Below are 18,766 nucleotides of genomic sequence, written 5' to 3'. Positions count from 1 at the left end.
CTCTTCCTCCTCCCAGGAAAGGAGGGTTGGTGGCCTGGGAGTTGGGTTGAGAGTGAAGCTGTTGATGTGTCCGCTAGGTGCAGACATAATAAAGTCTAACAGGTGAGATGGGGGAAGACTAGGCTTGGGGGGTGCAGAAGAGAGAAGAAAAGAAAAATTCAGGTTGATCCTCTATTCTAAAGGGGCAAAGCAGAGAAGGGGGATGAGCCATCATGTTTGGGGAAAAACAGGAGAAAATGGACCAGAGGAAGAAATTTTGAAACAGAAGGTAGAGCCAGAGAAAGTCTGTGAGCAGGGGACGTAGCCGCGGCAGCTTTTTATAAAATGCACATGACCTCCATCATCAGCAAAAAAGGAGTGTTAAGGCTCAGATAAACAGTAATGACGGGGCTTCCCTGGTGGCTCAGTGGTTAAGAATCCTCTTGCCAATGCAGTGGACACGGGTTCTAGCCCTGGTCCGGGAAGATCCCATATGCCGCGGAGCAACTGGGCCCGTGAGCCACAACTACTGAGCCTGCTCTCTAGAGACCGTGAGCCACAACTACTGAGCCCACGTGCCACAACTACTGAAGCCTACACGCCTAGAGCCTGTGCTCCACAACAAGAGAAGCCACCGCAATGAGGAGCCCACGCACCGCAATGAAGAGTAGCCCCCGCTCACCGCAACTAGAGAAAGCTCGTGCGCAGCAACGAAGACCCAACGCAGCCAAAAATAAATAAAACAAACAAATAAAAAAAAACAAAAACAAAAAAAAACAGTAATAAGGAACTCAGGAAGAGCTGTAGACAGGAGCATAAGCTTCATGGCACGTTCACCCACATTCAGGCTGCAGAGACTAAGCAAAAGGTCAAGTTCCTTGCCTCCAACTAGACTATTAGTCACTTGGGTATGGTAATATTGGTTAACTCAGGGGGAATAACTTATTGCTAATAAATGTTGGTTAAGTAAACTATAAAGCATAAAGTCCTCAATGAGAAAAAAAGTAATAAAAATGGTTATTGGTAGATAAATATCAGAAATAATGGCTTTGATGTTGTTCTTTGATTTTGAGAATAACTTTGGAAAATACTTCTGATTGTTTCAGAAAATATAACTGGAAGCATGTATGTGATTTTCTTTTTTAGCTTTGTGTGACTCGGCTATTGGACAGTAAAAATCCTTCCCTGGACACCATTAAGATGCAAGTCTATTTTGATATGAATTATACAAGTCGAGGTAACATATATCTACCGATTTTGATACCCTTTTAAAGAAGATTCATATTGTATTTCAGGTAATAAGGGTGTTGACTTAAAAAATGTTCACAACCTAAAATTTGAGAGTTACGTTTTATTCAGCGGGAAATTTTAGGACTTCAAGCCCGGAAGACAGCATCTCAAGTAACCCTGAGAGAACTGCTCTGAGGAGGCAAAGCGGGGGTGGGGGGGTGGTGGGGGGGTGGGGGGGGTGGTGGTGATGGTGGTAGTCAGCTTATACAGAAGTTTTGCAACGAAGGGCAGGTAGTCTGAACGTCAAAAGAGTATTGTTAATTAAAGGAAACCGATATCCCAAATTAAGGAAATTAGGGCTTTTCTTTGTATGAGAAGATGCAAGAGTCTGGGCTCACTAATATGGACCTCAGCTATCTGGAGCCAGTATCCTGTGTTTTTACATCCTGAGTTTCCTCAGGGCTCCCCGTGGGGAGTGGCTGCAGTCTGATGGCTGCTAGATGGCAGGTATTCTTTCCTTCCTGAGTTCCCTCAGGGCTCACCAGCTCACACTGGAGGGCTGCAAGTGCCGATGACTGTGACATCCTTTGTTTACTGATGTGGCAGGCAATATTCCATTTCTCAAGGGCTTCATTTGGTTGGCCAAGAACAATTTAACTTTTTTGTTTATCTTTTGAAATTTTTTCCAACTTTGAAGAATGTAATAATGTTGGAGATGCTCAATGAGAAGAACACCAATGGCCTTTGTGAGTGTCAAAAGTTTCCAAGTCTATTGTGTTTTGACTATTATACCACTAATACATAATAACTTAAAGCAACCAGCTCACTGAAGTTAAAATTTTTTAATTTGCTGATTTTATTTTTCCTGGTTTATATTATTATCGCATAATGCTTACCTAAATTATGTAACTTACCCAAAAATGAAGTGACTGATGGGAAATTTAAGCTTAGAACATATTTCCTTATGTAAATAGTTTCTTACATACATCAAAAATAAACTGGAAACAAGAGAAAAAAGGAAATGAAATTTCTCTATAGACTACACTGCCTCTGCCCCACTGTAATTCAATCATTATTAACGATTTGGTGATTTTTGTTGTCTTTTTTTTCCCCTCTCTGTATTAACCTTTCAGTTGTGCTACATGTGTAAAATCATACATCTTGCTTTTTTGATCAATAATAATATATTAGAACAATAAATAATAGTGGAATTGATGGCGTAATTTAGATTTTCTTAATTTCTTAATTTTTCTTGAGTTGTTTTTGTGGTAAGATTATAGCTATGAACTGGGCATGGTTGATATGTTAATTATTGCCCTTGTTATAGGGTGTCTTACTGACTTAGTTGCAAGAATTGCAGTGCTGGTGAACTGTGGCTTCTTCCACGATTAAGCCTAAACCTCACTGCATTACAGGAAGAAGGGAGAGGGATACCATGCTTTTTTTTTTTTTTTTTTTTTTTAAGAAAGGCAGACTGCCACGTGCAGCGCCTCATTTGGATGTGTCTGGAGTCTTGGAAGCTTGACTACCCTACGTTCTCCTACAAATGGACCTTGAGAGCTTGTTTGGAGGTTCTAGCAGGGGAGCGCAGCTACTCGTATACCCTTGACCGAAGAACGGTCCTCCTCTATCGGGGACGGTCGTCCTCTTCGACCGAGCGCGCAGCTTCGGGAGGGACGCACATGGAGCGGTGAGGGAGGAAGGGGACACCCGCCTAGCCAGCCAGATCAGCCGAATCAACCCTGGCGATCAATGGGGTGACAGATGTCGCAGCCAGATCGCCCTCACATCCAGGGATACCATTCTTGATACAACATCATATTACAGTAGTGATAGTCAAAGGAAATTTATCTAGAACTAAAACAGAAATACACATAATTGAAGAGGAATATTTATACTACCTATATGGATATTTATATTAGATGTGTTTACATACAGTATACTACACCTACTTACCTAGAGAATATAGATAGTACAATATTTATACTGTATGTGTTTATAATATATATTATAAATTGTCTTGTGTACTTTCTGCTTAAGTAGGAGGTTTTAGCCCTACCTGCTCTTACGTTTGGATTGTCTGTTTAAAGGCTTACGCGTTTTGATAAAGCATGCCATTTAAATCGCGGTAGTAAGTCTTTCCCACTAGATTTTTGTCTTGAGGTTACTTGCTGGCCATTGTTTACTTTTGCTTACTACATCTTATGAAAATACTTGTTTTCATGCAGTAGAATTGCTATAGCAAGCCATTTTTTCCTCTGGTCCTATTTTCTTTTTTTAAAAAATTTACTTATTTATTTATTTATTTATTATTATTATTTTTTTGTCTGTGTTGGGTCTTCGTTGCTGCATGCAGGCTTTCTCTAGTTGCAGCGAGCGGGGGCTGCTCTTCCTTGCAGTGCGTGGGCTTCTCATTGCCGTGGCTTCTCTTGTTGTGGAGCATGGGCTTCAGTAGCTGTGGCATGTGGGCTCAATAGTTGTGACTCGTGGGCTCTAGAGTGCAGGCTCAGTAGTTGTGGTGCACGGGCTTAGTTGCTCCGTGGTATGCGGGATCTTCCTGGACCAGGGCTCGAACCTGTGTCCCCTGCATTGGCAGGCAGATTCTTAACCACTGCGCCACCAGGGAAGTCACTGGTCCTATTTTCTTAAGTGAGAAGAATTCTAAGTATCAATATACGGAACATTGTCCTTTGCCAATTTTAGAGGAATTTCTCGAAGAACATCACCGGGTCGTAGAGTCTAGATTAAGCTCTGTTAGCAGAGAAATTACAGATAGTCGAGCATGTGTTCGAGAAGAGCTGGAAAGCCTCTACCGCAAGATCGTCAGCTACGTGTTACTGCGCTCTGGGCTGGGGTCCCCAACAGACATCAAGATTGTCAGAGAGGCAACAGGTAAAAAATATACACCATTTCCATTCCATCCATGAACATGGTATCATAAAATATGTTGAATTATAAGTATTGAAGATTGAAGTTTTTTTCTTTTATCTGAAAAAAAATTAGCACAAATAAGAGGTTAAAACTTAACCCAGATTTTTCTTACACAGTGTATCAACACTAAAACTCAAGTAGCACTTTTGGGAAGTGAATATTGTTAATCTTCTTAGAGCTGTATGTACCTAGGGGCCTATTACTCCTCACTACAGAAACATTGGCAGTATGATTAACCAGGCTGATTGGGGAACGGGGACTGCTGGGAGAGGAGATTTCATACTGATGAGAGGAGTTGAGTCTGTCATCTAGGATGGATGATGGGAAATGGCACTGTTTTAGGAAACAGGAAATACTTGCCCACTTTCGTACTTTAAGATAAGGAATAGGCAATATCTCTAATCTTCCCACGGCTTTCTTCCATAATTATTTTAAAGCATCATTTTTTTTCTACTCAGAGCCCTAATTAGAAAGCTTGTTTTAATGCCCATTGCCAAAAAATTACTGATGGATGCTTAATTATGAAAACAGACGTGAAGCAATGGCATTATTTTCAGCAGCTCAGCTTTCTTGATAAATGCTAAATTTTGCTATGTATTCTGGAATCAGGTATCAGACATTTAAAGAATCATCTAAGTAACTCTATAAAGACAAGCCCCTTAACTTTCTGCTGAAAGGAACTTGTTTTTTACGTTCTGATATCTTTACTTACCATTTTGTTGTCCTTATTGTGGTCTGTTTTAGCTGCCCTACAGAGTGTTTTTCCTCAGGCTGAGCTTGGGACATTTCTAACTCTTTCTAAGAAGGACAAAGAACGCCAGCTGAAAGAACTCACCATGATTGTTACTGGAATTCGTTTATTTAACCGAGACTGTGGAAAGGGAGGAGAAGGCATTGATGACTGTAGGTATATTATTAAGTTAATTCTATAGGTTAGGTAAGTTTAAAATTTAATGGGAACAGAGGAAAATAATTCACAGCATTCTTAGATTTAAGGTTTGCAGTTTTGACCATACCTTAGGTACAGCTACTGTTCATAATGTATAGTAATTTTTCATCTTATTGGGGCAAGACCTTAAATTTTATGTACCATGAAGCTAGTATGGGAGCATGAATCAGTAAAAGGACTGAGAGGGCCTTCTGGAGGCCAGCCTCCCCAGTTCAGTGGAGCTCTGTGTTCTTTACTCCAAGTCAAATAACCAAAAGGGAATAAAATTCAGTGACTTAAAAAATAAAAATCACCCTGAGAAGCAAACCACTGTTGATGTGGTTAATGGAAAGAAATGGTCCAAGAGGAGATATTTGCAAATCTGTAAGTTCAGGAGCCTCTGCTATGCTGTTATATACTTAATGCATTCATTATCTGTAAGTTTGAAAGTACTCATTGAAATATTTGCTCAAAGACCTACCAGTAGAAGTAACTTCCTTATGCATTTGGTACACACGTAGGCCCACTGAGAAGGTGTTAGTGTCTTTTTACCAGATCACTGATCTAGTACAATAAGGTAATTTTTTTTGCAATTTAAAAACTCTTCTAAAAATTCAATTCCCATTCTTCATAAAGTTTCCTGTCTTGCTAGACAATTCTGTTATTTTTCAGTATCCCAGTGAGTTTCTTAAGTGGTACGCTTTTATTTTCTTTTTTACTAGTAGTAAAGAAGATACACAGAAGGAGAGATACAGTGGCTTTTCTAGAGGCATGTGGTTAATACAGCACATAACACCAATGCCTGTCTATTCTTTAGGATCTTCTATATTTTAGTAGCAAAAGCTGATCTGCTTTAACTTTTGGTTATTATTCTGGCAATGTCTTTTTTTTTTTGAATATGCCTCCTTATTGTTAATTTGGTTGAGGAAAAAAACTAACTCAACCTAATGTTTAAATATGACCACTTTCTAGGCTTTTTCTTCTGAATCTTTTTAGATTGCTTCATGTCTCTCTTATTATACCTCTCAAACCAGTGCCAGCTATTCTACAGGAAGCAATCCCAGCCACCACTCAGCATGTTGATTCCCAACTTGAGGTGGTCCAGGACCGGGCATACCGCTACACAGCCATCCTCGAGAAAGTAGCAAAGAACCCACTCTTGAGTCAAGAACTTCAGCCCTATATGTTAAAAGAAGCACTGTATAACGTGCGACAATATGAGATCTTCCTTCAGATCATTTTGGTGAGTTAATGTCATAAGAGCTGGTCTTTCCCACAGAATGCAGCCTCTTTGTATATATATATTCTTTGCTTTGAATTTAATATTAAGTTTAATTTTTAAAAAACCCACTGGTTAGACAAAGATTTTTTTAAAAGTAGAGTTGATTTACAATATTGTGTTAATTTCTGCTGTACAGCAAAGTGATTGAGATATATATATACACACACACACACACATTCTTTTTTTGTATTCTTTTCTATTATGGTTTATCATAGGATATTGAATATAGTTCCCTGTGCTATACAGTAGGACCTTGTTGTTTATTGTGACCTCTTTATATATTATGGGGTGAAAACAAAAGATAGAACCAGGTCGCTGATAAAGAAGGCGACCTTAGTAACTGCTCAGTATATATTGCATCTGTAGGATCGAGAACTAGAATAGAAGTGGGAAAGTTGGATGTTGATTTTAATGAAGATGTGTTGGCAGGAATGGATTTTTGGTAGTTGATTCTCTTTGTTCCTTGGTAATATGATTGTTGCATGATTGCCGTAGTTAAGCGGGTATTTGTATATATATATAAGCAATGCTGCATTGTTTGCTTTCATTCAGAGCAAGTGTCTAACATATAGTTTGACAGGTTGTTGGCACTCAAAGAACTTTTATGTAATTATTTGTTCTAATTGTAAAAATTGGTAGAAAAGATTTTTATTTCTGATGTTTTTAGATCTAATGAACAAGCCACACACTATCCCCAGAGAGCTGGAAAATATGAAGTAGTGATTTTAAACTTTTTTTTAAAGCAGCAGAGCCCTTTCAGATGGAAACTTACTCAGAATCCTAAAAATATAAAGCAAGTATCCAGATGAAAGGATTGGAGGACCTTTTCACCAAGGAGCATCCCCAAGCCACCCTAAGATTCCAGGAAACACAGTTTGTTAACTATGTCATGGCAGCAAGCTATGTTTCCACCAGTTACTGTTTTGTTTCTGTTTTTTTCCCCTAGCTGTATTGAGGTATAATTGACAAAGTTGTAGGATATTTAAAGTGTACAGTGTGATGATCTGATATACATACATATTGTGAAAGGATTCTCCCACTGAGTTAATTAGCACATCCATCCCCCTGGTCACTATTTACCTTCACACAGCCTCTATTTTCCAAAAACCATAAGACCGCAGGATCAGTGGAACTGTCTTTTGTACAGGTGAATACTAATGTCTTGAGGGATAGAACAAGCTGTACTCTGCCCCCTCTTCATTTTCACTTGTATCTTAATGACTCACTGCCACTTTCGGCTGCACTCAATCTGTTTTCTCTCCTTACCTCCGCTACAGAGAATAGAAAGATCACATCCAGAAGACATGACTTCATTGCAACAAACTAGGAGTGGTCCTCACAGCTGACCTGCTATCTAATTGCCTTCAGAAGGGAGGACTCTAAATCAACTATTTGAAACCAAATCATTCTTTAGGGTACATGTTCCCCTAACACTGACTTGTGGCTAGCAGCCTTATGTAACTAGTAAGATACTAAGAGGATTTCAAGGTCGGTTTATCGTGAGTGCATACAGGTCCACAGGAGCAGAGTCTCACATTTACTTTTGTCATTTATGTCCAGAAGGGATATTATAAGAAAGAACTTTGGGAAACTGTCACACATACTGTAAGGATGTTGTAGAGGACATTGTTCATTATATAGTGTCTTCTCACAGCTTTCACTCATGAAACATATTCAGCCAACTAACTGACAGTCTTATATTCTCATTGGAGTTTTTACTCTCAGAGCTAGAGGGATGGTTAATAGAGTGTAGAAGTGATAAGTGTGGGTCCTGCAGCCAGGCTGCATGGGTTCTAATCCCGACTTTACCACTTATGAAATCTGTGTCCTTGATGAAGTTGCTTGACTTCTCTGTGCCTTGGTTCCCACATTTGTAAAAAGGGGTTATTGATAGTCTCCACTAGGTAAATAAGGTAGAACAGTGCTTGCAGACGTGAGAGCTCAGTAAACGGATGATGATGATGATGATGATGATGATGATGATGTTGATGATGATGATGATGATGGCAGTGTTTATTACCATCATCATCGTCGGGGCATTAGCAGAACAGCTCTAATTTCATCTCAGTAAGGGCACAAGCTGAAGACCTCTTACTTTTCTAGACAGTATCTCATTTCCAAGCCCTCTGTTGCTCATGTTATTAGAAAGTTCACGTTCTGATCTTAACACTCTTTATGACTGTCTCATACTCCTTTCAGTCAGGGTCAGGATGAGTTTTCTTAGCTTTCTGACTTTTTTGCTGCTTAATCAGTGTTTCTTTTTGTTGTTGTTGTTTTTATTTTTATTGAGATATACTTGATTTACAATGTTGTATTAGTTTCAGGTGTATGATGTAGTCATTCAAATTTTTATAGATTATACTTCATTTATAGTTATTATAGAATATTGTCTATGTTCCCTGTGCTGTACAATATATCCTTGTAGTTTATTTATTTTATACATAGTAGTTTGTACCTCTTAATCCCCTACCCCTATCATGCCCTTCCCCCCTCCCTTCTTTCCAATGGTAACCACTAGTTTGTTCTCTATATCTGTGAGTCTGCTTCTTTTTTTAATATTCACTAATTTGTTTTATTTTGTAGATTCCGCATATAAGTGGTAACATACAGTATTTGTCTTTCTCTGACTTATTTCACTAAGCATGATACCTTCTAAGTCCATCCATGCTGTTGCAGATGGCAAAATTTCATTCTTTTTTATGGCTGACATGGATATGATAGTTTTTAGCTATCCAACCTCCCTCATCAATCTACCTTAGTTACAGTTAAGGTTAATTGTTACAGAATGGATTCAGTTTAATCAGTATGATCACTAGGTTATAAAATACGTCAGTTTATGTTTAGCTGAAACCTTTTCCTGGGTATGAAATCTATGAATACTCTTTTTTAAAGTCACATTATTTGAACAGATATTAATGTGCTTTTTTGAAGTATTGATTTTGATGCAAAATTTTTCTTTTGCCAATGCTACATTCAGTTTATGTAGACATTTGAAAAATCGAATTATAGCTTGGGAAAGATAGTTATTGTTTTTTGATCAGGACTTTATCTGCTGCAGTGAACAAATCAAATACTCTGGAAGAGAAAAGGAAGGGGTGATTGCAGTCTTGTTGACTGTCTTAGCTGAGAGAACAGAATTCCATCTTCTGTGGGCTTTTGAAGAGCAAGGCAGTCACCATAGAGAGAAAGCCACTTATTGTTATCGTGCAAGTAAATGTTGCATGACACACAATATTTCTTAAAATATGTAAGTCAAGACTTTTGTACACTTCCTCCCCCCAAGCTATGTCTGCAGGGCCCATTCGTAGCATAGATTATACAGGACTTCTTGATTTTTCTGATAATGCAAGTAAGATATCAGTTAGGTGGAATTTATGCTTGTTTTAGACTTGTTGAAAAATGTCCATGGAAGAAAGTATGAAAAACTTATAAATTAAAAAGTGGGGGAGAGGAAGAAGAATGCTAGGTTCACATGCTTTCTCCAAGCATTTTTTGGACTGCATTATGATAAGAAAGTTGAAACGACTTTATTCTTATTTTTTTTCTCCAACAATCTCATTAGAAATATCTTTGTGTTAGGATGCTGTCAAATTCGTGGTAGCAGATACAGGTTTTCCAAAATGTGAATTTTATCATTGGTAACAAAAACTATCGTTTTCCCGAAGTGACAGACTCATTTCATTCACTCTCAAGAAAATATCTTCTGATAGCTAAGGCTCAGAAACCATAGTTTGTCTGCCAGTTGTTCTTTCAAGTAAAAATGCTGTTCTACTGGAGGGGAAAAAAGGCTAGTTCAGCTTGCAATCCAGTCATGTAAGAGAACTATGTGTTTTAATATTCAATAGAAGTGTTTTATATATACTTTCTGTTTGATCACACTGATTATTAAAAAGCTGTGCACTTGGGCTTCCCTGGGGCGCAGTGGTTAAGAATCCGCCTGCCAATGCAGGGGACACGGGTTTGAGCTCTGGTCCGGGAAGATCCCACATGCCACGGAGCAACTAAGCCTGTGCACCACAACTACTGAGCCTGCGCTCTAGAGCCCGCGAGCCACAACTACTGAGCCTGTGTGCCACAACTACTGAAGCTCACGTGCCTAGAGCCCGTGCTCTGCAACAAGAGAAGCCACCACAATGGGAAGCCCGCACACCACAACGAAGGTAGCCCCCGCTCGCTGCAACTAGAGGAAGCCCGCGCAAAGCAACGAAGACCCAACATAGCCAAAAATAAATAAAATAAAATAAATTAAAAAAAAAAAAGAAAAAAGCTGTGCACTTAAAGGTCAAAATTCAGTCAAATTAATACATTTTACTGCATCATTAAGGATAGTGCTAAGTGAAACTAGCTTTTTTATTGAGATACAATTGACATGTAAGATTATATTAGTTTCAGATGTATAATATAATGATTCCATATATGTATATATTACAAAATGATGACCACAATAAATCTAGTTAAATTCTTCGCCACATATCGTTACATTTTTTCCCCTTGTGATGAGAACTGTTAAGATCTACTCTCTTACCAACTTTCAATTGTACAATACAGTATTGTTAACTAGTGATAGTCACCATGCTGTACATTACATCCCCACGACTTATGTATCTTATAAGTGGAAGTTTGTACCTTTTGACCCCCTTCACCCATTTTGCCCACTCCCCTCCCCCTCCCCTACCTATGGCAACTACCAATCTGTCCTCTGTATCTATGAGCTCAGTTTTTTGTTTTTTTTTTAAAGTTTCCACATATAGCAGTGAGGTCCTATTGTGTATAGCATGGGGAATTATATTCAATACTTTGTAATAACCTATAATGGAAAAGAACCTGAAAAACTTTTATATGTATGACTGAATCACTTTGCTATACATCAGAAACTAACACAACATTGTAAATCAACTGTACTTCAATTAAAAAAAAAGATTCCAGGGACTTCCCTGGTGGTCCAGTGGTAAAGAATCCGCCTTGCAATGCAGGGGACACAGGTTCGATCCCTGGTCAGGGAACTAAGATCCCACATGCCGCGGAGCAACTGAAGCCCCCGTGCCACAACTACTGAGCCTGCACGCCTCGACTAGAGAGCCCACGTGCCACAAACGACAGAGCCCACGCACCCTGGAGCCCGCACACCACAACTACAGAGCCCACCCGCCCAGCCTGCGTGCCACAACTAGAGAAGAGTAAACCCGCACGCCACAATTAGAAGAGAGAAGCCTGCACGCCACAACAAAAGATCCTGTGTGCCTCAGCGAAGACCCCACATGCCGCAACTAAGACCTGATGCAGCCAAAAATAAATAAAATAAATAAATAACTAAATCTTTAAAAAAAGAATAAATGAAAATTTTAAAAAAGATTCCACATATAAGTGAGATCGTATGATATTTGCCTTTGTCTGACTTACTTCACTTAGTAAAATTCCCTCAAATTTCATTTTTGTTGCTGCAAATGGCAGGACTCCTTGTAAATAATGCTGCAATGGACATGGGGGCACATATGTCTTCTTGAGTTAGTGTTTTTGTTTCCTTCAGACAAATTCCCAGAAATGGAATTGTTGGGTGATGTGGTGGTTCTATTTTTAATTTTTTGAGGAACCTCCCTACTTTTTCCATAGCGGCTGCACCAGGTTACATTCCCACCAACAGTGCACGTGTGTTCCCTTTTTATCCCCACATCTTTGCCAATGCCTGTTATTTCTTGTCATTTTGATAGTAGCCATTCTATCAGATGCGGAGTGATATCTCATTGTGGTTTTGATTTTCATTTTCCTGATGATTAGAGATGTTGAGCAATTTTTTATGTACCTGTTGGCCTTCTGTATGTCTTCTTTGGAAAAATGTCCATTCAGATCCTCTGCCTGTTTTTAAATTGTTTGTTTGTTTGTTTTTGCTGTTGAGTTGTGTTAGTTCTTTATATATTTTGGATGTTAATTCCTTATCAGATACATGATTTGCGAATATTTTCTCCCACTCCATTGGTTGCCTTTTCATTTTGTTTATGGTTTCTTTTGCTGTGCAGAAGCTTTCTAGTTTGATATAGTTCTATTTGTTGATTTTTGCTTTTGTAGCCTTTGTTTCTGCTGTCAAATAAAAAAAAAAAACTGTCACCAAGACTGAGGGCAAGACCTTACTGTCTATGCTTTCTTCTAGGAGTTTTATGGTTTCAGGTCTTACGTTCAAGTCCTTAATCCACTTTGCATTGATTTTTGTGTGTGGCATAAAATAGTGGTGCAGTTTCATTCTTTGCATGTGGCTGTCCAGTTTTTTCAACACCATTTATTAAAGAGACTATCCTTTCCCCATTGTGTATTCTTGGCTCCTTTGTGGTAAATTAATTGACTATATACGTATGGGTTTATTTCTGGGCTCTGTATTCTGTTTCATGGATCTGTGTGTCTGTTTTGATGCCAATACCGTATTGTTTCGATTACCGTGATTTTGAAGTATAATTTGAAATTAGTAAGCATGATGCCTTCAGCTTTGTTCTTCTTTCTCAAGACGCTTTGGCTATTCGAGGTCTTTTGTGGTTTTGTACAAATTTTAGGATTGTTTGTTATATTTCTTTGAAAAATGCCACTGGAATTTTGATACGGGTTGCATTGAATCTGTAGATTGCTTTGGGTAGTATGGTCATGTTAACAATATTAATTTTTCTGATCCCTGAGCAGGGAATATCTTTCCCTTTATTTATGAGGACTCACTTTGCAACTAAAAATTCTACATGGTTGTGAACAAGTTCTTTTTGGTAAAATGTAAACAGAGTGATTGTTCTAGGACACTATCAGGAAAAATCAAGAAGTTCTGTGTGCCTAATCTGTGAATGGAGCCTGCAAGCGTAGCTTGGGGGAGTAGGTCTGGAGTATCTTTACTTATAGTTTTTAAAGAAGTGTTATGTATTGAATGTAACTTTTACTTTGGAGAACATACGTGAATTATTTCTGTTTCTTGTTGTTTGTGTACAAATCTAAAGACTTTAAGGACTGCATTTTCCTATTTGATTCCTAAAAGAAAACTAGCAATCAAGGGGAAAAAACTCTGAGGGTTAGAGAAGCGACTTATTAGATAGGATAAACAATATGTAAATTATTATTATAAATTTTATTATAAATAAATAGTGGGGGAATGAGGCAAGAGGAGGGGAGATGCTTAAAGAGTAGTATGGGTAAAATTGAAACAGGATGCACATTACATTGTGAATAAAAAAATTCATTAGTTGAAATACAGGGATGATATTTGATATGTCTTATGAAGTAATAATTTTTTGTCATTTGAAAATAGTCTAGTAAAACATATAGTTAGGCTACAGATATCTGAGAATTCAAATGCAGTTTTTTTCTCTTCACGTAATTGTTACTCTTTAACACTGTGCTAATAACCCCATACCACTGCCATTTCTGGTCACATCTTAGGATAAGAGCCCTGGGCTCAGACGATCTGGTGTAGAACCATGATTCTACCCCTCATTAGTTGTGTATCCTTGGGCAATTTACTTACCTTTCTGTACCTTGGTTTTCTTATTTGTACTTACCTCTTTTTGTACTTATAAGTATTTAATATGGTGCTTAGCACATAATAAGAATAAATGTTAGTAATTATTTCAGAGTCAGCATTTAGCACCTTATTTTCAGATTGCTATGGTTGTATGAGAAATATATTGTTTTTCTTTCAATGCTGTGATTTTTAACATTTTCTGCATTCTTGAATGCAATTTAAAAAAATCTGGGTATCAAAGTCGTTTTCAAAGGAATACCTCATTAATTTTACCTTTGAGGAATGGGAAAAGAACAGTTCTAGGAAACTATGTCAGAGGATCCACTGCTCGGGAATGCAATTATACTGAATATCAAAGAATACCTGTATACATTTGAGAAAAATTATAGCCATTGTATTTCAAAAGATTCATCCATTCAACAAATGTTCCTGGAGCACCATCCACATGCCAGTTCTGTTCTTGGTGTTGGGGATACCATGGAGAGCAGAATCCTTGCTCTCACTGAGCTTACTTTCAGGAGATGTGGGGAGCAGGTAGGGCTTAAAACATACATAATGTTTGTAGTAAAATTATAAAAATATTAATGCCAATTATGTTGTCTTCACAGTCGGATATAATTACTTGTGCTCAAGAAGTGGAAATGATGATAAAGCAGTTAGGAGCCCAACTGGAACAATTAAAATTTACTGTAAAATCAAAGACGGCTGTCCCAACATCACAAGTCTTTGTAAGCATTTGTCATCCACTTTGACCTTGTTTAAAGGTGAATGTACTCTTAAGTCCTATAAAGTTGGATCAGAAGTAATTTTAATTTTATTTAATTACTAAAAATATAATATTAGCTTTATATGAGGTGATCCTGTTGTGTTTGGTTATTTTGTAGTAATAATCATATAACCAGGATCTTATAAGTTGGATGAGAGGATTCACTTGGTAGGCCATTGCTACTCAACAAAGTGCAGATATATATTATAATAACCATAATATCAGTATTGTCTGTGGCAGCAAAAATAATCCATAGTACAGTGTTGAAAACGTCTTTACAGTAGCTGGTTAAGAAATTGCCTTCAGCACAGAGGTGATGTAACTTGTGACCTTTCTGAAAAGACAGATAAAATCACTTTGTTTACCAGGCCTGCACTTATTCTGACTTTCTGATTATCTATACCACCCTCTGGGCAAATCTGGGAGCCCCAAAGAAGTACAAGATGTACATGCAGTATTTTATAGAGCATTTTGAGTCTCTGACCATTTTCTGTAATCATTCCCAACATTTGACTTTAAAAACCTGGAAGCAAAAGGCTAAGTTGTTTCACTTATAAGTAGGGCCTGATTAATTTTTTATTTGTTGTATAAGTCAGTGACCTTTAATAGGACTAAAAAATACTTTATGTCACTGACACAAAATCTTTAACTCATAAGCTCACAAGAAATGGCCCAAGATGTATCCCTAGACTTTCCAAGTTCTTTTGAATTGTAATTGAGCCAGATAAATCTAATTATAATGAGTCATATTTAGCTTTTTTTAAAAAAAGAAGCTATTTTCCTCTAGACCTTTTGAGGTGAAGCGTCCATGAATGTTTCTTAGGTGATCATGTGTATTTGGCTTTTTTGAGGAAACTAACTTACTGGCAATCATACCAAAATAAAATGCTTTGATATACAAGTTTATTTACTCATAATTTATGAGTCCAATTTCTACTGAGATTCTATTGTCTAATTTCATGAGACTTTTACTTGTCTTACGGGAGAATTAATCTCTTTACAAACAAAAATTTGTACTTATTTTTAAGAGTAGAGTGATTTGTAATTTTATTAAACAGTGACATTTTGAACATTTTTGTCTCTTCCTCAGCCCACCTTCATTGCCCTTTCCAATCTGTGGACTAGCTTTCAGGATGAAACTGTTCTGATTAGCATCCTCAGTAATTTAACTACTCATCTTGAGCCATTTCTGGGGACTCATGAACTGTTCTTTCCTGAGAAAGTGACGCAAGCTCTTCTTGATGGAGCGACTGTGAAAACTGATGTGTGTAGAATGAAAGAGCACATTGGTAACAAAAATCATCCATTATTTCCTCTTCCTCCTAAAATTACCTCTAGAATAAAGTCACTCTTTGTTTTAAAATTTTCAGGCGTATCTTTCTGATAAAGTTTTGAATATCTTTCTTGATTGTAAGACTGCTAATGTTCATTATAGAAAATATGGAAAACAGAAAATATATAAACTGAAGAGTTTGCTATCCAGCAATAACCATTCCTAGTGTTATTGTTAGTGTTTTGGTTAACAGTGATTTCCTGTGCTTATAGGTTTCTATTGTAGTCTTAGTGATTTTATTATCGGTTTGTAGTAGAAAAGGGTATTAATCCTTGTTATATTTGTTGCAAATAAAGCTCCATTTCTTTGGAATGCTATTTGCCATATATCTACCCCAGATTCAGGTTGAAATTTATAAATCAATAAATGTTATCCCTATAAAATTGAGCTTATTTTAGGCCCTTTAAGAGATGCATTGATTCTTTTTTTTTTTTTTTTTAATTTTATTTATTTATTTATTTATGGCTGTGATGGGTCTTCGTTTCTGTGCGAGGGCTTTCTCCAATTGCGACAAGCGGGGGCCACTCTTCATCGTGGAGCGCGGGCCTCTCACTATCGCGGCCTCTCTTGTTGCGGAGCACAGGCTCCAGACACACAGGCTCAGTAATTGTGGCTCATGGGTCTAGTTGCTCCGCGGCATGTGGGATCTTCCCAGACCAGGGCTCGAACCCGTGTCCCCTGCATTGGCAGGCAGATTCTCAACCACTGTGCCACCAGGGAAGCCCTGCATTGATTCTTATAGAAAGGCTGTCTTTATCAATAAACTTCCTTTTAGTTGTTTAGTCCCTGCTGTCTTCTTAAAGACAACTCAAAATTCATGAGAAATGTCAAAATAGAGTCTGGGATTTGAATTGTTGCCTAAAAAGAAAGTTTTTCCAGAAAGTGAAATTAGATCATTGACTCTCCAAATTTCCTTTTCACATTCTGTTTTTGTAAAAGCGAAAAATAAAAACCTAGTGGCAGGGCAGGAATAAAGACGCAGACGTAGAGAACGGACTTGAGGACATGGGGGCGGGGGGGAGGGGGAAGCTGGGATGAAGTGAGAGAGTAGCACTGACATATATACGCTACCAAGTGTAAAATAGATAGCTAGTGGGAAGCAGCCGCATAGCACAGGGAGATCAGCTCGGTGCTTTGTGACCACCTAGAGGGGTGGGATAGGGAGGGTGCGAGGGAGCCTCAAGAGGGAGAGGATATGGGGATATATGTATACATATAGCTGATTCAATTTGTTGTACAGCAGAAACAAACACAACATAGTAAAGCAATTATAGTCCAATAAAGATGTGGAAAACAAAAAGTAGAGGTAATTTGCATTCTTAAATTATTGGAATACATAAAATCTGAAAATGAAATCAGGGAGACTCAAAAACATCCTTCCAGTTAGTTTCTCCTACTCTTTTCATTCTGTTAAAACAGCATATGTGTGCAAATGCTCAATGAAACTGAACAATTAAAGTCACTTCAGCAGTAGATATTGAACTCAACTACATTGGCAAGTCGTGCCATTTCCCAGTACAAGTCAGACGTTTTTATTCACTAGAACACAGTTTATCAAGTTGCTGCTCCAGGGAATTGGGAGACCCAGTGTTCTTTTGAAAGAATTTAATTTACACTCACCACATCTCACCACCGTCTGAGGCTTTCAGGCATATCAGGAAAACAGAGTGAAGAAGGTCTGTTTCCTCCAAAGTACGCACTTACTTTCAGCTGTAGCCACGGGGTCACTAGTAGCGTCTGCTGTTTGGATACAGAGCCAGAAACAGGAGTGTAGGTAGCACTGCAAAAGTAAGAACCTCGGGGATCAGTGTTTTATAAATTCGCGTTTTTATTTGCGTAAAGAAAATTGGCAAAACTAGGAAGACTTTTTAGAAGTGTGAATAACAGAAAAGTATATCCTCTGTTACCAAAATCACTAAGTTACTAAGAGATGTTTCCTTGCCTCTTTCTGCTCAGAACATTCTCAGTTGTTTAAAGAACTGACAGTCCTAGTATATGAGCATCATATTCAAAGTATTTTGCCACCTCGCATATTATTAAGAGCTACACTGTCTTTTTTTTTTTTTTTTTTTTTTTTTAAATTTTATTTATTTATTTATTTATTTATGGCTGTGTTGGGTCTTTGTTTCTGTGTGAGGGCTTTCTCTAGTTGTGGCAAGTGGGGACCACTCTTCATCGCGGTGCGCGGGCCTCTCACTATCGTGGCCTCTCTTGTTGCGGAGCACAGGCTCCAGACGCGCAGGCTCAGTAGTTGTGGCGCACGGGTCTAGTTGCTCCACGGCATGTGGGATCTTCCCAAACCAGGGCTTGAACCCATGTGCCCTGCATTGGCAGGCAGATTCTCAACCACTGCGCCACCAGGGAAGCCCAGCTACACTGTCTTGAACGAAGTTAATTTATCTCTGTTTTAGTCAGATAGCAGCCAAGTCTCTTCTGCTCATTTCCTGGGTGGCTTACTCTTCCCACTGAATACGGTTTTTCTTGTGCTCCTCTTTCATTTTAGAAGAGAGAGTAAATCTGGCGGATTTCAGAAAACTAGAATGGCTTTTCCCAGAAACAACAACCAATTTTGATAAATTGTTGATTCAGTATCGGGGATTTTGTGCTTACACATTTGCTACAACAGATGGTCTTCTTCTTCCAGGTACGTCATTGGAAATAATACTGTTCTCCCTTCTCCAATTTTTTCTTTAAATGCTGTGCCCTCATTGTCACTCACTCACTCACTTTGTAAAATTTTATGGACTCTAGTGGTGAACTAGGAAAGGAGCTACAAAGATGACCTAAATGCAGCATTTATCTTTGAAGTGCTCGCAGCATAACCTGATAGA

The 18,766-nt window shown here is 38.2% G+C and overlaps 1 protein-coding gene across 2 annotated transcripts in view; it reads left to right on the top strand.

The window, feature by feature from the left end:
• The window catches only part of CFAP206 (cilia and flagella associated protein 206), a 66,776-nt gene that overhangs the window by 38,986 nt on the left and 9,024 nt on the right, over positions 1–18,766 (top strand). For both annotated transcript variants that reach the window (XM_057527545.1, XM_057527546.1), the window contains 7 exons: positions 1,126–1,216; positions 3,913–4,101; positions 4,885–5,043; positions 6,103–6,311; positions 14,445–14,564; positions 15,693–15,891; positions 18,439–18,579. In XM_057527545.1, coding sequence (XP_057383528.1) covers positions 1,126–1,216; positions 3,913–4,101; positions 4,885–5,043; positions 6,103–6,311; positions 14,445–14,564; positions 15,693–15,891; positions 18,439–18,579 — 1,108 coding nt within the window. The remainder of the gene's footprint in view (positions 1–1,125; positions 1,217–3,912; positions 4,102–4,884; positions 5,044–6,102; positions 6,312–14,444; positions 14,565–15,692; positions 15,892–18,438; positions 18,580–18,766) is intronic.

This window comes from Balaenoptera acutorostrata, chromosome 14 (genome assembly GCF_949987535.1).
Source record: "Balaenoptera acutorostrata chromosome 14, mBalAcu1.1, whole genome shotgun sequence".
In the NCBI taxonomy this organism is placed as follows: Eukaryota; Metazoa; Chordata; class Mammalia; order Artiodactyla; family Balaenopteridae; genus Balaenoptera; species Balaenoptera acutorostrata.
This window is presented reverse-complemented; position numbering and strand designations above follow the sequence as displayed.